The sequence below is a fragment of the Halichoerus grypus genome, chromosome 5 (assembly GCF_964656455.1).
Source record: "Halichoerus grypus chromosome 5, mHalGry1.hap1.1, whole genome shotgun sequence".
Taxonomy (NCBI): domain Eukaryota; kingdom Metazoa; phylum Chordata; class Mammalia; order Carnivora; family Phocidae; genus Halichoerus; species Halichoerus grypus.
Window position 1 is genome coordinate 61,163,217 of NC_135716.1, and position 24,415 is coordinate 61,187,631.

General features: G+C 38.7%; 1 protein-coding gene across 2 annotated transcripts in view; it reads left to right on the forward strand.

Moving 5' to 3' along the window:
• The window catches only part of NCOA2 (nuclear receptor coactivator 2), a 288,649-nt gene that overhangs the window by 170,222 nt on the left and 94,012 nt on the right, over positions 1 to 24,415 (forward strand). For both annotated transcript variants that reach the window (XM_036109392.2, XM_036109399.2), the window contains exons 3-4: positions 10,473 to 10,577; positions 13,285 to 13,457. In XM_036109392.2, the coding sequence (XP_035965285.1) occupies positions 10,492 to 10,577; positions 13,285 to 13,457 (259 nt within the window). In that variant the 5' untranslated portion in view covers positions 10,473 to 10,491. The remainder of the gene's footprint in view (positions 1 to 10,472; positions 10,578 to 13,284; positions 13,458 to 24,415) is intronic.

The following is a 24,415-nucleotide window of genomic DNA, read 5'->3' on the forward strand; positions in this document are numbered from 1 at the left end:
ACTTGTGCATTTATAATTTGCATTCCAGAGAACTGATTATTTAAAAAATCTCTTTCTGGCTTGCTTGTTGTTTTGTCTTGTTTTGTTTTTCCCAGCAGTAGAACCAGGGTACTCTCTTTCCTCCCCTTCCCCCCCTTTCCTTTTTCCTCCCTTTCCCCCTTTCCTTCTTCGCTTTTCTCCCTCTTCCCTTCTTCCTTTTTTTTTTTTGTAAACTCATAAAAGTCTGATGCGTTAATGAAAGGAAATTTGGAAAATAGAAAAATTACGCCCGTAGTGCCCATCAAAACAATTTAACTGCTAATATTATGATGAATTTTCTTCCAATTTTTTTCTATAGTCTTCTCTGTTTTCACCATCAGCTTAAATTATTTCATAAACATTTACATGCTATCAAATTCAACCTATAATAAATAGCTTACATTTATTAAATAAGCCCTTAGGTGCCAGTCACTGTTATAAGCTCTTTACATCTCTTGCTCTCAACAAACTTAAGGAGATAGGTATTATTATTTCTTGAAGAAGTGAAACTTAGGTTCAAAGAGATTAATTAACATAATAACATAACTAATATGTGATATTCCTGGGGTTCCAAACCAGAGTGGACAGCAGAGGATGTGCTCTGAGCCACTATACATTGTACAGCTTTTCATGGTTGCATAATAAATTGTTATGACTCTTAGAGGTCTATCAGAAAGGTCTCTGCTCAGATGTCACCTTATCAAAGGAGAACTTTCCCGACCACCCGTTTAAAAAGCTACACTGTACTCTACCCTAACCGTACCTTATTTTTCTCTAAAGTGCTGATCACTATCTGATAAAGTAAAATGTTTGTTTTATTCTTTCTTCCTTCTCCACTTTCTTATTAGAATGTAAGAGTCATGGATAAAAGACTTGGTCTGCTTTGTTCATTGTGGTATCCCCCAATATGTAGAACCATGGCATGGCGCTGTTCAGTAATATTTGTTGAATGACCTCGCCTTTACGTTACCTTTGCATGAATCCTGATTTTCTTAATCAGCCTCCGTTGGGACCGACGGGCTACAATAATCACATGCGCTGCGCTCCCCTCTGTACGTCACAGGACTGCCCCTGCTCTGCCCCGAGTGTCTGCGGCACCCCACCCCTCCGTACCCTGCAGTGACGCTGCGTGGCTACCGAGCGCCGGCTTCTTATCTAGACTGGGTTATGCCACTGGTTGTTGTAATTACATCATTTAATGAAATATTATGTAACTAATTAAGTATGAGCTTAAAAAGACACATATGCTTCTATAAAAACCAGGATGAATGCTTTGAAAAACTCAAATGGACAAAAATTCCTGTCAAATAAGTATATGCAACACATCTATAATAGGAAAAATAATAAAAATACACCTCGTAAGCACTTATAAGAAATCAGATTGTCTACAATTTCTAGCTTTGTTTTAGACATTGAGTAGACAATGCCTTAATAATATCAATACGAAACTCCAGTGGAGACTGATACCCAAATGTATATTTTTATGTTTAAAGTTAAAACGAAATGATTAAAGGTAGTAGGTGTCATTTTTATAATTGCTCTTGATACCTGACTTTTAAAATTAGCCAATTACTACTTCTGTTCTATAGGAAAAGGCAGCTTTTACTGTTTGGAATGAAACTCCGCGTTCTTAGTGTGCCAGAGAAGATTTCTAGCTGGTTTTGTTATTTCAATAACTTCATAATAAATTCAATAGTAACAATACTACTTCATTTCCCCTCAGGGAATAATTGCTTTGTGAGCTGAGGCATGATTTCCTCTCTGCACCAGAATGTGAGCTTCAGGCGGCCCGGGACTCGTAGCTCTGTTTCCAATGTCTACAGTGGTACTTGGTGCATTAATTAGATACTGAGTGGTTAGATGGATGATTCTAAAGTATGTATGTTTTTTGTAGAAAGAAATGTTTTGCATTTTGCAATAATAACCGTTAGATTTTTAGCAAAAAGAAAAGTACTTTCAAATTATGTATTCACTGGTGATCAAATTAAAATATGCTGCTTTCTATAATATATATTAATTTGTTTCTCTCTTTAGTGAAAGTATTGAAATACAGTGCTCACATTGCGGTGCTCACATTGCAGTGGTTAAGAAATGAGGAAGTGTTTGGATTCACTTATAAGCTCTAAAACTTCTAACCGTGGCCTTGGTCAAGTTGCTTTATTCTGTATCTCCATTTCCTCATCTGTAAAATGGGGCTAAATGTACGTTGTTACAAGCACTGAAGGGGTTCATATACGTGAAGTACATAGCGCCTGCCAAGCTAGTAAGTATTCAGTGAATGATAGTTATTACAGTTATGCCTGGAGTTTGACTCCTGACCTGTCATTTATAATCTGTGTGACTTGGGCAGATTACTCGTGGAAACAGCTCAGAGAGGTTCGATGATCTGCAAAGGTGAGAGAGAGAGAGTGTGTATACACAGGTATATAAATATGAAAATGGGGATTTTTAAGCAAGAAAATGTGTACCAAGTGCTCAACTCATAAGTAAGTACTTCCTAAATGCTAGTATTACACACACAAACCCCAACATACTATATTATGAGAGAGGACTTTCATTTATTTATTTAAAAACGGTTTACAACTAGAATAATAAAAGTACATAATAAAAGTGTTTCTTTATATAGAAACAGACGGTCTTGCCCTTGCCATTTCCGTAAGTTTTTCTCATAAATTAGGACTTTGTTTTTTGATCTCAAAAAGAAGTTTAAAGTCAATTTCAGAATAAAGACAGATAAATGAATTTTAATCTGCACAAGTTATGAAACTCCAACACAAGCCCTACATTGTAGTTGTTGGTTTGATGACATCTTTCCAGAATACTAAGCCTCCAGGGAAAGCTGGTGTTACGAATGTTGACTAGGGGCTAAGTAACACCATGCTTGAAGGGGAGGGCCGTGCTTACATTGTGCAAGGGACACAGCTTCTTCCCCGTGTCTTCACGAGTCCGAGGCCTTACTGAAACGTCGCCCTGCTATTCTGGCCATATTAGCGCCGGCTGACGTCGCTGGGGATAGAAGCAGCCCAGCGACTGGCTATATTAAGGAACTTAGCCTATGAGAATTCAGAAAGTAGGAACCATCTTCTGCCACTGATGTCAGACTAGACATTTTTCCCTCTGTTGGTAATGATAGTTTAGAGCGGCTCTCTGCTGCTGACATATTCTGCAGTGGATTTTGCTCAGATCAGACTTGAAGAGAGGAGTTTTCCTTCTCTAGGAGCTCTGTGGATGATGGAAATGTTACAGCAAAATATTTGTGTACCCGGTGAACGCGAACTTCCCCATTTCTTTGATTCTTGCAGCATGTGTTACAGAGCTGCTGCTGCCCATTTGCAGCCTAATGTGTTTATTACAGTCTTCCCAATGGCATCTTGAAGTGTCTTTCAGCTAAAAAATTCATGAGTATTATTGGCTTTCAGTCAGAAAATGGAATATGTCTTCTAGTTACTGTCTAATATACCACTTTAAGGCCATTATACAAAAGTAAATCTAAGAGCATATTGAAAAGGAAGGAATTTTGTAGCTTAAACATTTGTTTATACACTGTACTACTTTTGCGTGGAGTAAGAAACAGCATGAGGCAAGGTAGGTGCTGAAGCCATTTTACTTGGGGGATAGCAGGACAGACTTGCAGGCTGTGTTATTTTCCTTAATCCTGTCTCCAGCTGGAAACCGGTAGTATTTTATTATTGAAAAATCACGTCCTAATAATAGTACTTTGCGTTTGGTTTACTGCAGTTAATAAAAAAAAAGTCAGGCATACTGTAAGTTGCTCAGAACTAGTGAAGCTAAACTGAGAATTTGTTTCCAAATAAGATGCCTTTTATTCTATATTTGCAGGAAGTGAGTTTCCTAAAACTTTATAATAATCGAACTGTTGTCACTGTATGAATTAATGTGCAGTTTTACGAGTTTGAATCTGTAGATACATACTGTAATATGTGAGGTAAATTAATATTGTATGAAAAGCAAGCAGTATAGCGTTTTGTAAAGATGAAGTTAAAAGTGTTCTTATGATCTAGTTCAAAAGGGTTATAACACTTTGAGAACAATAATATACCCTCTGACTAGCTACAGTTTATTTTTGAAATACTGTATAGCATCTTCTGTCACTGTTCAATGCACTAATTGTTTTGCCAGTGAAAAAGAAAAAGTCTGATTTTTCTGTGTGCTCTCATCCCTGCATTTAGTAAATCTACACAGTTCGACTTACATTTGCATGTGTAATGCTCCTTTGTTTGCTTATTTATATGAGGCAACAGTATATCCTTGCATAATCTGTATATTTACTGCAGAGAATATTTATTTGATTCTTGCCAAGAGTTGGGGTCTTGCCAAAACAATGTTTGCTTAGGGTGATTTTGTCCACTTGACATTTTGCAAAGAGGTATTTCCCCTCCTCCGTCAATTCCGTGTTTTTATCTCTGTATCAGCTTACTGACTTCCAAGGTCTGGCCATTCTCTGCTTTCTGCCTTTCTCAGGCATCTACATCCAAAAGCACATTTGGCATATTTGAGCATTAGATACTGTTTTCTCTTTGACTTATCAGAGACTGGCCCAGAAATTGTTCTTTCTAAAGTAAAGGGTCCCCTCCCGGAACACAGTATACTTTAAGGGAAAAAAATGTTTCGAGTTTAGAATGAGCAAATGTTTTCACTTGTGATAAAGAAATAGTGAATGCATCTTTCACTACTGAGGTGGGCTTCTGAAAAGATTATCCTTTCGTAATTTAATAGAATAGAAGCAGAAAAGCGTTTCAGTGAAGTTTTATGTACAGCGGCAGTATTGCTTGAGTATTTCTTAGTCTTACAAAGTGTATGAAGAATCAGACTACAGAACACACAGCAATGTCATGTATCTCTTGTAAAAAGAGTTCAGAAAGGACCTGGAAGGCCATGGAAGCTGTAGGAGCCTTTCTGGTCTCATATCAAGAGCTAGATGATTTATCGGGCATCACCTCCTCTTGTAGGCATTGATAAGAGAAGTTGTTTCAACAGCTCTTTGTATGTCATTTCATTATAAATTTCATCTTAAAGTAAGGAATTTTAGAGGGTCTAACTTTTAAAAACTATTTCGTGGAACTAGCAATAGAGAGATCTGATGTTGATCACTCATTATGTTTGGATTTCAGCAACAGTGTTATCCTTATTTATTCTTTAACTGAATTTGTTCCACATATAATAAATCTGACAGTTTTACAGGCCTTATTTGGAAGATGGCCAGTACTGATAAAAGATAAAATGCACATTATTGTTTGTATGAAGTCTGGATGATTAACTAGCTTTAATGGTATGAGGCTGTATTGTGAACAACAGCTTTGTTACCTGATAAGTTATGTTGATGAATTTCATGAACAAAGAGTTCAGTTTTTAATTGTGTTGAGGCTTTAACATTGCATTTTGCTTTCTGTCGTTATGCTAAGGATATAACTGGCATTGTTCACCCCTCCCAGAATATCGTTACTTTAAAAAAAAAAAAAAAGCAGGCCTTGATTCTGATGGCTGTAACACTTTACTGTCTAGTTTATACAAGTTGGTATCAGAGGATGTAAGGGAGGAGGTACTGTCACAGTGAGAGCGGGATTATTGTTTGTTGTAGATAACAAGAACGAACAAATTGAAACTCCTTTTCCAGACTTGTCCTTTCACAACCCCCCACATCTGGTAGAAACTGGCTTGTTCTCAATGACTGTAATTACCATCAGATACGACCCAAGAGTTTGCTTGTGTCATTTTTCAGTTTTTGTGATTTACATTGAACAGTTTCAGAACTGAGAGTGAAACGCTCAAGAATTTTAATTTCATGTGAATGTTGAAAATGTGCAGAAACTTTAAGAAACTATTAATTTAGGCCCGCTTACAAAATAAAATAAGATTTCTAAACCTTGAGTGCTGCCCTTCACTATTTTTTTTTTCCGTCTCTTACCCTTTTACTGGGAATTGATGTTTAACTTTGATCTATAAAAAATGCATTAGAACTCATCAATCCAGGGATGCCTGGGTGGCTCAGTCGGTTGAGTGTCTGCCTTCAGCTCAGGTCATGATCCCGGGGTGCTAGGATCGAGTCCCTGATTGGGCTCGTTGCTCAGCAGGGAGCCTGTTCTCCCTCTGCCTGCTGTTCCCCCTGCTTGTGCTCGCTTGCTGTCTCTCCCCCACCCCTGACAAATAAATAATAAACAAACAAACAAAATCTTAAAAAAATAAAACTCATCTATACATAGAGTTTATTTTAGATGATATTTTAGATGATTTTTCTGTGCCTAAGTGCACACTAGTAGTCATAAATCTATGTATTGAATCTGTCGTTCTTTCTATCTCTGTTTTTTATCTGTGTCACCTGGGGGGGGGGGCGGGATTCACTCACCTAGCTCCAGCACATGTTCCAGTGTGAAATACTGATGCTTGCTGCCAGCCGAGCCTCACCTAAGGCATGAAGAGTATCAGAGTCCTCTAGATAGAGCACCACACTTCTCTTTGAGCACCTCGTTAATGAGGCTTACTGTTATTTATTTGGTTCATCCACTAAGGACCAGGGCATAAATCCACACGTCTGCTCCAGGATTTCATCTACTTCTAGCCCTGTGGCAGGCAAGAAAGAGGCGCCCAGGACCGGCTGCTTGCCGCCTGTCAGCACCTCCACCACCCTCCTCCTTTCTAGGCTTCAGCCCTAAATTTGCTTGCTTGCTTGCTTGCTTGCTTGCTTCCTTGCTTCCTTCCTCTCTCTTTCTTCTTCTTTTTTTTTTTCCATCTGAAGTCTTGTCTGTCTTCCCCTGGTTGATGAGCAGTGGTTCAGAGGGAGCATCCCCAGCCTGATGGCCATGGCTGGCAGAGTGCATCCGCCTGCCCCTAATTACTACAGACCCCCTCTTTTTTCTTTCCTTTGGTGGTTTACAGGTTGGTTGGCAGTGTGTACTGGACATACATAGTCTCAGGAAAATCGCTCAGAAAAGAGGACATATGGGGTAGACACCAAAAAATAAGTAAGCACATTCATAAAGTTAATTTTTTTTTATTTTGAGGAAATGTGTTTAAGGTACGATCACATAATAAAGAGAAAATTTAGCCCATAATAACTTATTTTAAGAGGAAATTAAGGGGCACCTGGGTGGCTCAGTCGGTTAAGCGTCTGCCTTCAGCTCGGGTCATGATCCCAGGGTCCTGGGATCGAGTCCCACATCGGGCTCCCTACTCAGCAGGGAGTCTGCTTCTCCCTCTCCCTCTGCCCCTGCTTGTATTCCTTCTCCTGCTGTCTCTCTCTCTCTCTCTCTCTGTCAATTAAATAAATAAATAAATCTTAAAAAAAAAAAAAGGAGGAAATTAAGTTACAAATAGAGTGGCTTGTGAGCCAGTGTTGAGTAGACTCAAGTAAAATATAAACAGTTTGCTCAAATGGTTTTCTGTCCTTAGACCAGAAATTGTTAGCTTCTTGCTTTGCTCCTTATTCCTTCTAGCCCTTTAGTTGAAATATATCAGTTCTGTCCCTTCGTGCAACATTACAATTACTAGTATATATGTTTTGGGAAATTTAAGATAGATGATGGCTGAAGCTAATGTTAAATCCCAAAACTGAGTACAGACTTTAAGTAAGATAGTCACTTATATTGTCTTTTGAAAAGCTCTCTGATCTTTCTGATAGTACTATATTTTTTAATATATATGGTGATACTTTGTGGGGGGCAAATAGCCATTTTCATCAACAGACTTAATACATATAGCTGCTCTATGGGGCATTTTGTTATATATTGAGTGTTATATATTGATGATAAAAATTTACTTGAATTTTTATGATTTATAGAACACTGCTTCCACAGTGAACATCGTGGAGGTCATTTGTTAAAAGCTTACTGAGATTGGATGGGTAGTATTTTTCCTTACATGCTTGTAAGTAAAACCATGAGAACTGTGGTTCCAAGAGAAATGGTGAAAAGGAATGTTCATAGGTATCATCTGAGAAGGGTTTTGGTGTTGAGGTTTTTGCTTCACCCGCTGTCTTTTTATACTTCCTGCAATGCCCTGGCTCCCTTCCTCACCATTAGAACGCCTAGGCCTTCCTCAAGGCCAGCTCAGTACCTCCCTGTCCCAGCCAGCAGAGTGTTCTTCTTTCTTGGACCTTACAATACGTGGGAGTGTGAGCCAGTTATAGAATACCTTTACCAAGTTTACTTGTTGCTGTTTTCCCCATGTACAGATGTATCTCCCTCTTGTTTTCTTCTTGAGAGCAACATTCCTCCTTGTGCTTCTTGAGCACCTAGCCTGACACATAATGAATGAATGAATGACATTGACATTGACAATGACAATGACATTAAGATGAGGGGAAAGAGTCAAGCACGGAGATGCATGCAATCCATATCTTGCACCTTCTCCCTCCTGACCTGTGCTTATGTGATTACTGGAAGAATGGCTTCTTTGATGAGGAGACCCTTGCCATAACATCTTCGTTAAAAGTAGGGAGTGTATAACCCTGTGTACAAATCATCCCAGCTCTGCCATTTGCTAAGCTGCTCAACTGCCCTGTGCTGGAGATGCTAATAATTATCCCCATTTAACAGAAAAGGTAATTAAGCCATGAGAGGTAACTTCTTAAGGTCCCACAACTAACCAAGTGGTAGAGCTTGGACATGGATTACGTGCATACAGCTTCTCTGCTCGATTGCCTCTCATAGTCTGTTTTGATGATTAAATCATGGCCAGCAATTGCTTGGTGCATAGTAAATGCTAAACAAATAACTAAATACAGATTATACTTATTATCAGCCCCAAACTGTGCCCACGGTACAGGACCTTGGGACTTGGCTACATTGCTCCCATGGCAGGAAACTCAGGCGTTAGCTTTCAGATTGTTCCCTCCTGTGTGACCTCTTGAATATAATGTGCAATTGGTGCAGCCTCCCTCAACTGATACAGTGTTTCTTCGTCCTACTTCCACATGACTCTAAAAAAAATTCATTCCTCTGCCCTCTTGGATCAGAGTTGTGACCAGAAGAAATGCTTGTAGGGAGACTGAGCATCGCAGATTTCACGGAGGGAACGCTGGGCAGTTTGATGGGTATGTGACAATGATAAAATGATCGGTGTTTTCTTCGCCCACCTTCCTCTTTGTCCTTTCTTCATGAACCTGTAACTCTGGCATTTTTCTGAAGTCCTTGACCTTCTTCTACTGTCTTGCCCTTCCATCCGATTTTTCCAATCCAGAAAGGAAGAAAAGCCACTACAGAAAGTAAAGGAGGGTGAAGGTGACTTTAGAAGCCTGGGAGACAGAAGGAAGGGGGAAATAGCAGAGAATTGAAACTCTAAGATTAAAGACTTTTAAATGCTGACTTAATCTTTTTAGGCTGCACTTTTTTTTCTTTTGCTAAGCAGTTATTAAGCACCGTGTGCTTAAGCGACTACATCATTTCCCCAGCGTCTTTGTTAGTCCCTTTGTTTAGTTCTCATAGAATTTAAACCTCTATCACTCTGTTCTTTGGGTATTTAAATGTAATTTTGATTTTACTGATGATGACCAATGTGAACACACTCTCTTACTGTATATCCTTTTATTTTCTTATCGGAAGGAATCCAGCAAGCAGGAGCCAGTAATTGTCCTCCTTCGTTAGGGTCAATAATGTTCCCTGATTTTTTTTTTTTTAAAGTATATTTTAAGACCTTTGGTGATAGCAGCTAGAATTGGTGATAGCAGCTAGAATTAGCCGAGGGAGGGAGCCTCAGGAGTGGCAGGATGTGAGAAAGGAAACCACCGAGGGGAGGTGTGCTTAGGAAGGCGAGCTGCCGGGGAGAGAGGGCTGGGAGGGAGAGGGCGGAGGGCGAGGGCGGAGCATCGAGGCCGCTGCCGCAGGGGTGGAGGGAACTGGAGACTCCACAGGGAGGCGGAAACATCCTCTGTTTGGGGAGCATTGCTTCTGGAGGCCTCGTGCGAGGCCAGGATCTGTGGGTCAGATGTAGCTGGGCGGATTTGGAAACATTCAGCTTACTGGTGGGGCTCTGCCTCTTCCCAGGGCTGTCTGTCATGGGTGAGCTATTGCAGCACAGACTTCACATTGGCCAACCCAAAACAGAGACTGGGAGGAGCCCCTTACAACACCTGTAGCTTCCCCATGGTGCAAGATCACTCCTGAAACTGAAGGCTGGCTGCAGAAACCCAGGGCCAGCAGATTGTAGTTCATGGTGCTGCTGAAATGCAATGTCTGCTTAAAGAGTCTGGGCCCAATGAGGTAGGCTTGTTTGCTTTTGAAATGTGAACCTTTACAAATACTTAACTTTTAAACAAGGTAAAAAAAAATTGAGCCCTTTCATTAGAAGTTACACGTGCATATTAACCAAACAATGTTCATCATCAGTAACTTGTCAAATTTCTGACTGAAGTCGAAGTTCTTTTATTGGTGGTAAATTGATCAGGCACTTTATCATCAGCTCTGTTCTTTTTTTTTTTTTTTTCCCATTTCTTGTTTTAGTTGCTGATATGTGTTCAAGATGAGTGGGATGGGAGAAAACACCTCTGACCCATCCAGGGCAGAGACAAGAAAGCGCAAGGAATGTCCTGACCAGCTTGGACCCAGGTTAGATTCTTGCTGAGAAACAGAATCAGTACTGCCCATGAAAGCCACATGCATGCAGCATTGACTTGACACCTAATTGAAATACTGTTTGTTTTTCCTCCTTAACCGTTAAACCTTTGAATATGTATTATTTAACTTATATTTGGGTTATGCTGATCAGTTGCAGATTTTATTATTCTTTACAAGAAGACTGAAAGCTACATACTTCTTCTGATGTCCCCTGTATACTTGACTATTAAAGCAGGCTTATTATATAATTTTGAGTCTTCCACATTTTCTTTTCTGTTAGATCACAGGAGGTGATAAAGACAAGAACACCCCATAGTAGAATTTGCTGTTAATTTTACACTGTTTTATTTTTACTTATTTATTTTTTTGAGTTGGTAACAAAGATTGTGGCCCTTCATTGAGTAAAACAAGTAATTTAAAGCAAGTTCCATGTCATATATTATGGATGGAAGTGTCAGTTCTAATCTCCATGCAGGGTAATTTAGCATTATCTAGTAAAATTATAAATGGGTAGCCTCTTTGAACTAGCAGTCCACTTCTAGGAATTTTCCAGCAGTATGCTTTCACACTGGCAAAATGATAGACACTGAGTTTACTTATTACAGCATTGTTTAATAATTGCAGAAGAGTAGGAAAAACCTCAGTGTTTGTAGGGAACTATTTAAACAGCTGTGATACCTCCATAACCTGGAATGCAAGACAGCTATGAAAAACAATGAAGATGCTTAATGGATTGATATAAAAAGAATCTCTTAAGAACATTGTTACAGAGAAAAACAAGTTTTGAAGCATGTTTATGGAGTACTACCCTTTGTATAAACTACCCCTTTGTATAAACCATTTGTTTTGGGGTAATTATGAAACACTTAAGTGTTGTTAACCCATTTTGGGGGATGAGAACTAGGCTAATAGGTAACAAAGGTAGGAGAGAGACTTCATTCTTTTGATTACTTAAATCATATAAATGATTTTAAAAGTTAAATAAAAGCAGCAGCTTCTATTAAATAGCCAGTAAAAAGATCAGATGGAGAATAACAGGGAAGAGGACTAGGAAAAGTCATTAAGACAGGAAGAAAAGGAGAAAGAGCAAAAATATTTTATGTTCCCTTTTCCCCTTTTAGTTGCCAAACAGAACAAGTCTATTAAATCGCTACTGTGTGCATTCCAGCCCCCGACCCTCGGCTCCACTATGTGGCCTCTAGATTCCCCGGTACCTCCTGGCTATCCACAACCATCTGTCTGTCAAACTGCCTTTAATGCCTGGAAGTTCCCTCGAGGAGGCAGTTTGATAAAATGGAGACTGTTCTGGTGGAGCGCAGTTCTCTTACCTCGTGCTGCGCCAGCGCCTTGGTGCGGTGCGGTGGAGAGTCTCCGAACCCTCTCCCGAACCCTCTCCGGGGCGCTCTCGGGCCTTTGTAACACATTAGCTCCCCTTTCTCACCTATTTGTCACGTGTTTATTCATCTTGCGGGGGGGGGGGGGGGGTGCTGCTGAAGAGAGGTTGAGGGGGGCTGAGGGATCCAGATGGGAACTTGGCTTTTCCATGCATTCCATCCATTCCCTGCCTTTCCCTGTACTTAATGAAGTAGAAGTTAGGAATAAAATTGAGACTTAGAAAAACCAAATTCAGGTCTCTGCTCTACCAGTTAACTCACTGGGTGATCTTGGACAATTGTGTAACCACTATGAAATGGAGAAATTGTCTTCTATCTCAGCTTTATTAGTTTATGAAAATAAAGCTAATACTTGGAGGCAAATAGATGGAAGTCTATTACAGAGTACAAATTCTTATCAATTGGTATTATATACAAATAATTATATATTAAAAATACAGAAAGCTGCTACATTAAACAACTTACATTTCTTACTTATTGTATTGTTTGAATGTCATTTAGTGGGTCCTCTACTAAAAAAAAAGTTGTGTGCTGTTATTATCAAAGGGAACTTGCTATTTTGTCGAATTCAAATGCGAAGATCTTGCCAATTTTTATTTTTCCCTCTCTTGCATTAACTTTGTAAAACTTTAGTTGAACTTGGACCATTTGTGTATATTTTGCACGTCATTCAGCTTGGACAGTTAACAAATACCCTAGGTCAGTTTCGCTTTTGTTTCTGGCTGTACTGTGGTTTTTTGCATTATCTAAAAAAATTGTTTGGTTTGATTACCAACATTCTAAAGAAGTCTATGAAATTATGGAGATTTACTTTTATCTTTTTATGCTTTACCAAAAATCCCTGCAATTTATTTATTCCTATTATAACTAGGTTAGGTTCCCTTTCTTCTTTTACTAATCTTAAAATTTTATAACGTAAGCCCCCTTACCTTTCTAAAACCTTCCTCTATGTATTCAACAATAAATTTGATACCTACTTCTACCAAGTGTTGTATTAAGCACAGTGATGAGCAAATCGTCGTGAGCCTTGTCATTGTGAAGCTTACTGTCCAGTGGGAGACATGATGCACGTTGAACAAATGATCACACAAGTAAATCTATAATCATGTACTGGGGTGAGTTTGATTTCAAAAAAACATGCAACACTTAGGGCAAATTGAGGGTTTTTTCCCCCCAAAGTACTTCCATGTTTATGTAAGTAACTTTTGTTTGCTATCTTTGTATTAGAACTTGTTTAACATGCTTACGTTTTTTATAATAGCTTTTTTTCAAATTCATAATAAAAACATGTATCTCCTTTTTAGTCCCAAGAGGAGCACTGAGAAACGTAATCGTGAACAGGAAAATAAATATATTGAAGAACTTGCAGAGCTGATTTTTGCAAATTTTAATGATATAGACAACTTTAACTTCAAACCTGACAAATGTGCAATCTTAAAAGAAACTGTGAAGCAAATTCGTCAGATCAAAGAACAAGGTAAGAGGACTGAATTAATATTTTGGGGACTTGAGCCGGTTTCTGTTTTTTCATGTGTGAGAAGTCCCTTCAGAGTCCCTTTAATCCATTTCTTATGCTTAAATTATTGATGAGGAAATGATGTCACAGCGCAAGATGAATGTAAGTATCACTTGCAGTGGTTTATAAATAGGCTTTATATAAAATTCAGCAATTCCCTAAAGACAGGAGACTGAGGTGAGACAGGGTGATGTAACTTTTCATCTAGTAAAACTCAATTAGGTGCCCACTGATTCTCCTCCCCTACCTTGGAATTTTCATTGCTTGCACAGCAAGTGACTGTCATAATTTGCAAGTGAGGAGCCAACTACAGATGGAAACCAGAAGTAAGGAAGTGAGCCACCTCCTGTTTCAGCTAGTCAGCATATTTGATTAAGTCTGAGCCTCAACTGGCCATGCCGCTAGATTAGAATTTCATATCCTGAATGACAAGAGATTTGAAAGGCTCAAGCCTCCAGTCCGAATTCTTTTGTGAAGTTGAAACAGAGAACATGACAGCTTTCTTCCTGGGGTTTTCTTTTTTTCTGAGATCATTTTCTGCCTCTCTTCTTTGAAGAAAAAAAAAAATTTAAGAAAATACTATTTTAAAAAACACATTGGACTTTGTGGTGCCAAAAAAAAAAAATCAGTATTAGGCAAGTATGAACAGTGTCTGGGTGCTTAGGGCCAATATATGCTCTTAAAGTATTCATACTCTGCTTTCCTTCAGGGCTGGGGAGATTATTATCTCTTATAATCTGTTTTTGAATGCATCCTCTAGAGTTCATTTTTTTTAATCTACCTTTTATGTGATATTCAAAAGAGGCAGATTTTAGAAAAATAATGTCTTTGTCTATGTAGGTATATGACCTGAAACTTCCCATCTGTCATAAAATCCTAGCTACCTATTTGCATATCATCATCATAGCATTTTTCATTTTTATACATTTACTATTAAGCTAAGTTTTATATAAAACAGTTTTACAAATGTAGTTCTGTCTTCTAAGAAGTTAAAAATATATGCCTAACATACACAACACAGTTTCTAATACCAGCCCACTCTGAAAATCAGTCTTTATTTCCTGGTTTCTCAACCAAAATTCTATAACTCGGCACTTAACATTCCATGAGTTTCTGCTCTCAGTGCCTGCCTCGGTTTCCCTTCATCTCTTTCTTCTTCCATCTGTTCCCTTTGAGATCCACTAGTTATCAAAAACTCAGTTTAATCTCAATTTTGTATCTTCATTTTTTGGGTATCAGCAAATGGATAGAATAATATTCCTACAGCTCTTAGGAGAAATAATTGGTTAAAGTTTCATAGTGCTTTGAAGTTGCTGTATCTCTAGATTCTGATATTACAGTGGAGAAATCAAGCTGCTTGTTTCAGGTTTCTGAAGATTTTGAATGATACAGTTTTGTGAACATTGCATGTTAGGCAGGACTTCCACACTTTAAAACAGTTACATATATTTTTTTACTATCAAGGTCTTTCACAAGGTTTTAAAAGTTTTGCAAAACCTTGGTAATTCCCCTTTCCAACCATAAAACATGTTAAGATGTGTCACGCTGGGACTCTGCCATACTTTTACTGTAGGTTTAATCATAAGGCTGCATACCACAACCACCCAAGAAGCAGCAGCAATAAACACCCTGTCATGTCTTATTCTTATAATGTTCCTATTAATTTGAAAAATAATGTGGTTTGAAAAGGGAAGCAGAAATTAAAAACCAAATGAAAAACACAGATACACTTTCATGTTCTAATCTAATATTTAAAAAATATTTTTTGTTTAACAAATTGTTTTTTAGAAAACAGCAGGACTTCAGAATTAAATCAGACAGAAGCCTTGGTATGAATCCTGGGTCTGCCACTGACAAGCTCTTTGAACCTGGGCAAATTATTTTCTCTCTCTGAAACTCCGTTTCCTCATACAGAATTTAGCAGTCACAATATTGAGGTTGTGCGGTTGTTGAAATCATAAGCTATGTAAATGCACTCAGCAAATACCTGTCACAGTGAAGGTTTGGTAGCTATTCAGTAAATACCTTTTTCACATTAAGCAGGAAGTCGCCTTCTTTTCTTCACATATGCTAGGGTCTTCAGTGAGTTCTTCCTTCAGATGGAGAATGGGAAATAAAAATGGTGGGGAAGTAGGTTATGAATATCCTTTCCTATAGGGTCATTTGAAGAACGTAAGATTTTCTGAGGCCAGAGAACTCTGCATAGGCTTTGCATACCACTCCCCGGCCAGCTCTGTTGAGGCCAGCTTGGTTTGTCTCCGCAGTGGAGAGCCAGCTGAGGTTCAAGAGCAACGCATAAGTCATACCCGAGCCCTTCTCTCGCATTCTTTGTGCCCAAAAGATCCCCCTTTGAATCAGTATAAATAAAGCCCATCCATCATCTTTCCAACGTTTCCAAACTTCATTTGTATTTCAGTCGCAAATCTCAGATTGAATAATATCATAATTGTGCTAGAGCAGGTAGACTGGATTGCATGGGGAGCCACGGTAAAGAATCCACATCGGGAAAGCCAGGCTTGTATTTAAGGTGCCCTCCACTGTCAAAAGCTCAGGGAGATGAGCCAGGCATGCTGGGGTTTTTCTCGCGAGTCTACTCTGTCATCAGCTGTTCCTCAAGTTCCCATCCACTTTATAAATAGAGGAGAGAAGAAAGGATATTTTAAAATGGCCTAAACGATGGGAATTTGGAGGGAGAATTGCCAGCTATTTAAATAAGTCAGCATTCTCCTGTATATAGCACGTTATGAGACACATGTCTGACAGACGCCAGCCCTCCAACAGCATGCACACTGCAGTGGATCTTGCAGGAGCAAAGCAGATAGACACGGTGTGGACTTAAGCCCTTACACCAGCTTTGTGATATTGAAGTTTGATGTTTTGTCCTATTTGAGACGATGCTGATAATGTTTAAAACTTCTGGCTCCTATAACGTACAATAATAGTCCATAAATAGTAAATAACCTTTTTTTCGTAATTAGGGAGGCTAATATTGCTTCTGTTCCACAGAAGAATAATAAGTAGTATGAAAAATACAAATGATTTAATTGGGAATTATTGTGTCGAACTTCATACTCCTTAGCTGGAAACTTAAATAAAAATTTCTATGGAAAACACCTAGTAATTCATATGCTCTTAAAAAATAAAATTGAGGGGCTCCTGTGTGGCTCAGTCGGTTAAGCGGCTGCCTTCGGCTCAGGTCATGATCCAGGGGTCCTGGGATTGAGTCCCACATACGGCTCTGTGCTCAGTGGGGAGTCTGCTTCTCCCTCTGCTGCTAACCCCTGCTTGTGCTCTCTCTCTCAAATAAATAAATAAAACCTTAAAAAAAAAAAGAAAAGAAAAGAAACAGGCTATCTAAAAGACCATTCTGGTTTCTCATTGTGATTACTCTAATGATACAGTTCTGATTTTAGTGCTATTTTGAGAACATTGGGATTCCAGATTGCTTTGTACTTGTGAATTTCCCCTAAAACTGAAAATAACATTTAAAAACGTAATACTTTAAGAGAAGGTGAGGGCCTGTGGTATGCTAGAGTCAACTCTTATCAACCAATGAAAGCCAGTTTTTCAGTTTCAAGAATTTTGTAAGCCAACTGATGAGCACAGCCATTATTAAAAATTATACAGATGTAAAAAAAAATTACACAGACTTACAATTAAATTATATTTTAAAAAAGCAAGGAAGACTAAAACTTATCATTTTCTAATTATCCTACTGCATTTTGCCATTATCTATGCACTAGAGGCTCTTGGCATCTTGTATCATCTACATAATAGAAATACTATGAAGTGGTGGCTACTCTGCATCTCTTCCTAAGTCCAAATTCAATAATGTCACCATGCCTGATTTCAGATACAACAATATTGACACCCTGGAAATCTAGTAAACTCTACAAATCAAAGCTTGATTTATTGTTTTGCTGGCTGTCATTTTAGATTTAAAAAGTAAGGGAGATTTTGGGGAAAAAAAATTAAGGAGAAAATGTTAATAATTACCATCTGACATTTTTTTTTAACCATCTGACATTTTAACATTAAGTAGCCATTATGTGCATATACAAAAGATAATATCCAGTTCAGCAAAAAAAGTCACTCACAGATTGACAATTGCATTTCTTCATTCAGCATCTTTGTCTTACTTATTAACTTAAATGAAAATTTCAACCAATATTCATATTGGAACTATTTTTCATCCATTGTAATTATAGGTTGGTTGCAATCCAAGAATTTGGCAAACATTCACAGAAGCATTCTGTAAGAATCAGTTGGCTATATGGAATTGACAATAAAGAGTGTTGTATTATCATTTATAGATTATATGCTACACATCCTTTATACTAGTAAAATTTGTAGTAAACATGATGCTTACTATTTTTCCCCCAAAGAGCTGGGTTTTTAAGTATTTCCCAGTATACCGCTTGTAGCCATGGAGGTGGGCAGGTTGTATTATAGATGTAGGTGAATCAGATTCATAAACTAACAGGATTATTTAAGAATTCAAGAAAATAGTAATGGAAACAACCTACTCTTAGCCCATAAAAGTTCATGTGGAGCCTATTAAAATTATGTTTTTCTTTCCTATTCTTTTTTTACCATGTTAAATGCATGACGTTCTTGTGGTGGAAATTGTCATTCAAAGCTGAAGCCTGAGCTTGAGCTATTAGCTGTCATGAAGCAAAGTAAGCAGAAGGGTTCTGATAACAGATGTTTTTCAGGGATAGGATTTCTATAAATCAGGCTTTTGGGGTGATGCTCCTAGGCCTTGGTTATGTAGCATGTGTTGAAACCTTAGGGTGATGGCAGGGTCCTCTAGCTCACTGGAAAGGGTAGGTTAGGGAACTCAGCATCTCTTGGACATGCCCTTGTAGATACTCACATACCGAAGACAGTGTTTTGGGTTGCCAGTGAGTATTTATGATAGTACAAACTCTTGATTATTTGGAGAACGAGTGGGAGACCGATAATGACATATAATTTAACTTTTTTAAACAATGGTCCCCTATTCATTATATAAAGTTTGAATTTCAGTTGTCAACTTTTTTTATTGTATCTTCTTCTAAAAGTGCTGATGATAATTAAATGGCCAAAGTTAGCCAGCCAGATGTCAAAGTGGGCCATCAGAGTAGACTGTGCAGTCAACCCGTGCAAGCCCCAAACCCACTTGGCAGATTATGTTAAAATAATCCGTGTAATAAACCCATTAAGATCATGAGCTTTATCTGAAATCACATGAACCCAGTCTCTCTCCTCCCCAATTGTATGACCACGTGCAAGTTTCTTAACATCTTTGGGCCTTTACTTCCCAATCTGTAAAAAGTGGGTAATAATACCCACTACCTAAAGCCCTTTGAAGAATATGTTCGATAATGTTTATATAGGATTTAATCTAGTGCTTGGCACATAGACTTACTAAACAGTAGTTATTACTCTTATTATTGCTTTTGGCATCTGTACTTGGAATCCTCATCCAAACAGATCTAGGTTTTCTTCCTGAGGACTCAGTCAGTACTAAGGAAACAAGTAGATTTTGGATATTTGTTAAAATTTTAAGCCTTAATGTTCTTACAGTGTTGATTCTTTTTAATTTTAATATAGAAATAAGTAAACAAAAGCTATCAAATTATGTAGTCAGGCCAAAAAATACACATAACAAATGTGTTGGTATGATTGTATCTGGATCCTTCCCTCTGACTCTGTTGCTCCTGCTGGACCTTGTTGGCACCTGCTTGTCCCTGTTACCTGAGTGGCATTTTCAAGAATCTTGCTTTAAGGAGAACTAAAGAGGGCAGAGTCTTGGCAGTTTTTATTTCATCCTTATTTACTTCAACACAGGAATGAATCTGGCTGGCCCTAGCTTACTCTTGAAGATCTGAAACTGTTACATGTTTCCATACATCTGGTACTAAGGCAGACTTTATTTCATTGATAATATAATCTGTGATTGGCATTATGTTCTTGGTATTGCAATTTCTAATAAAGATGTTTTTCTACTGATCTATGTATAATTCACTTTCATATTTTTATGTGGATTAATGGCTCATATTATTAATGAAATCCTTAAAATTAGCGAGCGGGTGTGGAATGCCTGCTCTCATTTCTTCTGAGGATCCCCACCCCCTTTTTTTCTTAGGTATATGGAAGGGGTTTTTTTGTTTGTTTAACAGCTTTCAGATGGAGAGGATTTAGGTAATTTAATGTACCCTAATGCTTTAGGACTTCAACAGTTTTTGACATGAGCTGTAATTTCAAGACTTAAACTAGCTTCCATACTCTACAGAAAATAGACATCCTTTCTTTTCTTGATCATCTACTGCTATGAAAAGAAATTAATTCTGAGGGGCTCCTGGATGACTCAGTCTGTTAAGCGTCTGCCTTCAGCTCAGGTCATGATCCCAGGGTCCTGGGATCGAGCCCCACATTGGGCTCCCTGCTCATCGGGGAGTCTGCTTCTCCCTCTGCCCCTCCTCTCACTCGTTCTCTCAAATAAATAAAGTCTTTTAAAAAAAAAAATTAATTCTGACCCTGCACTGTGTGTGTTGATTTCATTCAAAAGCAAGCATCATTTAGTAAATGTTTTATTGAGTAAATACTATATGCAAGACATACTGTTCTTCACTAGGCGGGAATCCAACAATCACTAAATAACGTGATTCTTTCCCTTGGAGCTTTCACTCGTTTGGGGGGACATCAGCTTGCAGACACTAACTGTGGAACTATAGGGGACAGTGGAAATAAGTATGATGACAAATGCTGGTAAAGACTGATTTATTTATTTGAGAGAGGGAGTGGGATGGGCACAGATGGAGAGGGAGAGAGAGAGAATCTCAAGCTTGCAGCTTGCAGACACTAACTGAGGAACTATAGGGGACAATGGAAATAAGTATGATGACAAATGTTGGTAAAGACTGATTTATTTATTTGAGAGAGGGAGTGGGATGGGCATAGATGGAGAGGGAGAGAGAGAGAATCTCAAGCAGACTCCACGCTGAGCACAGAGCCTGACACGGCACTCAGTCTCATGACCCTAAGATCAGGACCTGAGCTGAAATCAAGAGTTGGATGCTCAACCAACTGAACCACCCAGGCGCCCCTAGGAATTCCTTCCTTCCTTCCCTCCCTCCCTCCCTCCCTTCCTCCCTCCCTCCCTCCCTTCCTTCCTTCCATCCTTCCTTTTTAAAGATTTTATTTGTTTATTAGAGAGAGCAAAGGCAGGGGTAGGGGAAGGTGAGAGGGAGAAGGAGAAGCAGACTGCCTGCTGAGCAGGTAGCCTGGTGCAGTTTTCCATTCCAGGACCCTGAGATCATGACCTGAGCTGAAGGCAGCCCCTAGAGTTTTCTATGTATAGTATCATGTCATCTGCAAATAGTGACAGTTTTACTTCTTCCTTACCAATCTGGATGTCTTTTTTCTTGTCTGCTTGCTGTGGCTAGGATTTCCAGTACTACATTGAATAAAAGTGAGAGTGGACATCTTTGTTTTGTTCCTGATATTAGAGGAAAAGCTCTCAGCTTTTCACCATTGAATATGATGCTAGCTGTGGGTTTGTCGTGTCATGTATGACCTTTATTATATTGAGCTATGTTTCCTCTATACCCACATTATTGAGATTTATCATCAGTGGATGTCCAATTTTGTCAAATACTTTTTTTGCATTTTAGACTGATCATATGATTTCTACTCCTTATTTTGTTAATGTGCTGTATCACATTGATTGATTTGCAGATACTGAACCATCCTTGCATCCCTGGAATAAATCCCACTTAATTGTGGCGAATGATCCTTTTAGTGTATTGTTGAATTTAGTTTGCTGATATTTTGTTGAGGATTTTTGCATCTACGTTTATCAGTGTTTGGTTTTAGTGTCAAGGCAATGCCTGCCTCGTAGAATGAATTTGGAAAAATTCCTTCCTCTTCAATTTTTTTGGAATAGTTTGAGATGAATAGCTGTTAACTCTTCTTTAAATGTTTGGTAGAATTCATCTGTGAAGTCATCTGATCCTAGACTCTTGTTCATTAGGAGTTTTTTGATTACTGATTCAACTTCATTACTAGTAATCGGTCTGTTCAGATTTTCTATTTCTTTCTGATTCAGCTTTAGAAGACTATGTTTCTAGGAATGGATCCATATCTTTTGGGCAGTCTAATTCGTTGGCATATAAATTTTCATAGTAGTCTTTTATAGTCTTTTTATTTCTGTGCTGTCAGTGGTGACTTTTCCTCTTTCATTTCTGATTTTATTTGAACCCTCTTCCACCCCCCCTTTTTCTGATGAGTGTGGCTAAAGGTTTATCAATTTTTGTCTTTTCAAAGAAGCATCTCTTAGTTTCATTGATCTTTTCTATTACTCTTTTAGTCTCTATTTAACTCATTTCCACTTTGATCTTTATTATTTCCTTTTTTTGTTCTTTTCTAGTTCCTTTAGGTGTAAGGTTGGAGCGTTTATTTGAGATTTTTCTCATTTCTTGAGGTTGGCCTGTATCTCTTAGAACTGCTCTTGCTGCATCCCAAAGTTTTTGATCCATTTTGTTTTCATTTTCATTTATCTCAAGGCAATTTTTTATTTCCTCTTTGATTTCTTTGTTGACCCATTTTTTTGTTTAGTAGAATGTTTAGCCTCCACATATTTGCTTTCTTTTTTCTTTTGTTTCCCCTCCAGTTTTCTTCTTGTAATTGATTTCTAGTTTTTCACTACTATTACAAAAGATGCTTGATATGACTATAGTCTCCTTAAATTTTTTGACATTTGTTTTGTCACCTAACCTGGTTTGTCCTAGAGAATGTTTCTTGTGTAGCTGAAAATAGTGTATCTTCTGCTGTTTTGGGATGGAATGTGCTGTATATATATCTGTTAAGTCCAGCTGGTCTGAAGTGTCATCCAGAGCCACTGTTAACCTGTTGATTTTCTGTCTGGGTGATCTGTCCATTGATGTAAGTGGGATGTTAAAGTCCCCTACTCTGATTGTATTCCTGTCAATTTCTCTCTCTATGCCCGTTAATATTTGTTTTATATTTTTAGGTGTTCCTGTGTTGGGTGCACAGATATTTACAATATCTCGTTGAATTGATCATGCCCTTCTTTGTCTCTTGTTACAGTCCTTGTTTTAAAGTCTATTTTGTCTGATACAAATATTGCTACCCTGATTTTTTTTTTTTTGCTTCCATTTGGGTGGAATATCTTTTTCCATCCTTTCACTTTCAGTCTACATGTGTCTTTAGGTCTGAAATGAGTCTCTTGTAGGCAGCATTAGAGATGGATTTTGTTTTTTAATCTTTTCAGTCACTCTAGGTCTTTTGATTGGAGCATTTGGTCCATTTAAAGTGATTATTGATAGATATGCGCTTATTGCCATTATATTAATTGTTTCTTAGTTGTTTTTGTAGTTCTTTGTTTCTTTCTTCTGGAAAAGTGAGAGTGTAATAGGTGAGAGAGTTAGGGTTGGAGCAGAGGAACCTGAGCAAAGGCACAGGAGCCCTCAAAGGCATAGACTGGGTGTGAAGGCAGACTGTTTAGCTACAGAATAGGCTATTTTGAAGCATTTGGTTGAATTTGAGGCTGAAAAGGGCAGGTCAGAGCCAGATGGGACAGTAAGTAAAGTACCGTAAGCAATATTGAAATTTAGAGAAGGTGACATAAAGTGAGAGACTCTTAGCAGTCTTTATCAGAGTTGACTTGAAGTTGTCTACCATGGTCTCTAGATTCTAGAAATACTGGAAATGGGAAACTTTTTTTTAATACTGCTGACTTAAGGGGTTTGGTGCAGGGGGAAGGCACATAATTAATAAAACAACAATAACAAGAATAAACTAAATTAAAACATGCTAGAGAACTACAAAATACCTTACTCATCTTTAACAAGAAATATTTTATACATAACCTTTTATTCATTTTTATAACTTGTTGAGGGGCGTAGAAGGAGTAGGAAGGAAGTGAAGAGGGATAAGGGCAAGATGGAAAGGTAGTAAGCGAGAGCCACAAAGACAAGGAGGAGCAACATACTCAGAAGCATACATGTTCACGTTTAAACACGAAGATAAAATTTTTTTTTAAAGATTTTATTTATTTATTTGACAGAGAGAGACACAGCAAGAGAGGGAACACAAGCAGAGGGGGAGTGGGAGAGGGAGAAGCAGGCTTTCCGTGGGGCAGGGAGCCTGATGCGGGGCTCGAACCCAGGACCCTGGGATCATGACCTGAGCCGAAGGCAGACGCTTAATGACTGAGCCACCCAGGCGCCCCAAAGATAAATTTTTAATATAAAATTTTATTTTGTAGTCTCATATGACATTGTCATGAATGACTTAAAGCATCGTCTTTTTTTTAAAGATTTATTTATTTGAGAGAGAGGGAGGATGCGCGCTCATGTGGAGGGAGGGGCAGAGGGAAACAAGCAGACTCCCCGCTGAGCACAGAGTCCAATGCGGGGCTTGATCCTAGGACCCTGAGATCATTACCCGAGCTGAAATCAAGTCGGACATTTGACTGACTGAACCATCCAGGTGCCCCCAAGCATAGTCTTATTTGACAACTGTGAGCACTTAGGTAAGAGCCGTTGGCTTTAGCTCCCTAGGTGTCAGCCCTCACCTTCTGCTTAAATCCCACCCCATCCTTAGTGAAGAGTGCCCACACTTGTGTCCTGGCTGCCCAGCCTTCTCCTGTCCTTGTCAGCAGGAGATGAATCGGTATGCTCCCCACGCCTGCCTCTTCTGCTGGGACTGTCCCACACGACAATCAGCTAAAAGTACTCTCTAAAACCCCCGTGAGGGGGAGCCGGGTTGATACTTCTGCCTCAACTTCAGTGACTGCTAATAGGCCCTGTGACAGGTCCAGGAGAAGAACCCTCACCGCAGCACCCAGGTCCGTCTGGTCCACTTCCAGTCCCGTCATGCTCCCCTTGCTCCAGCCCACAGACTCTGTGAGC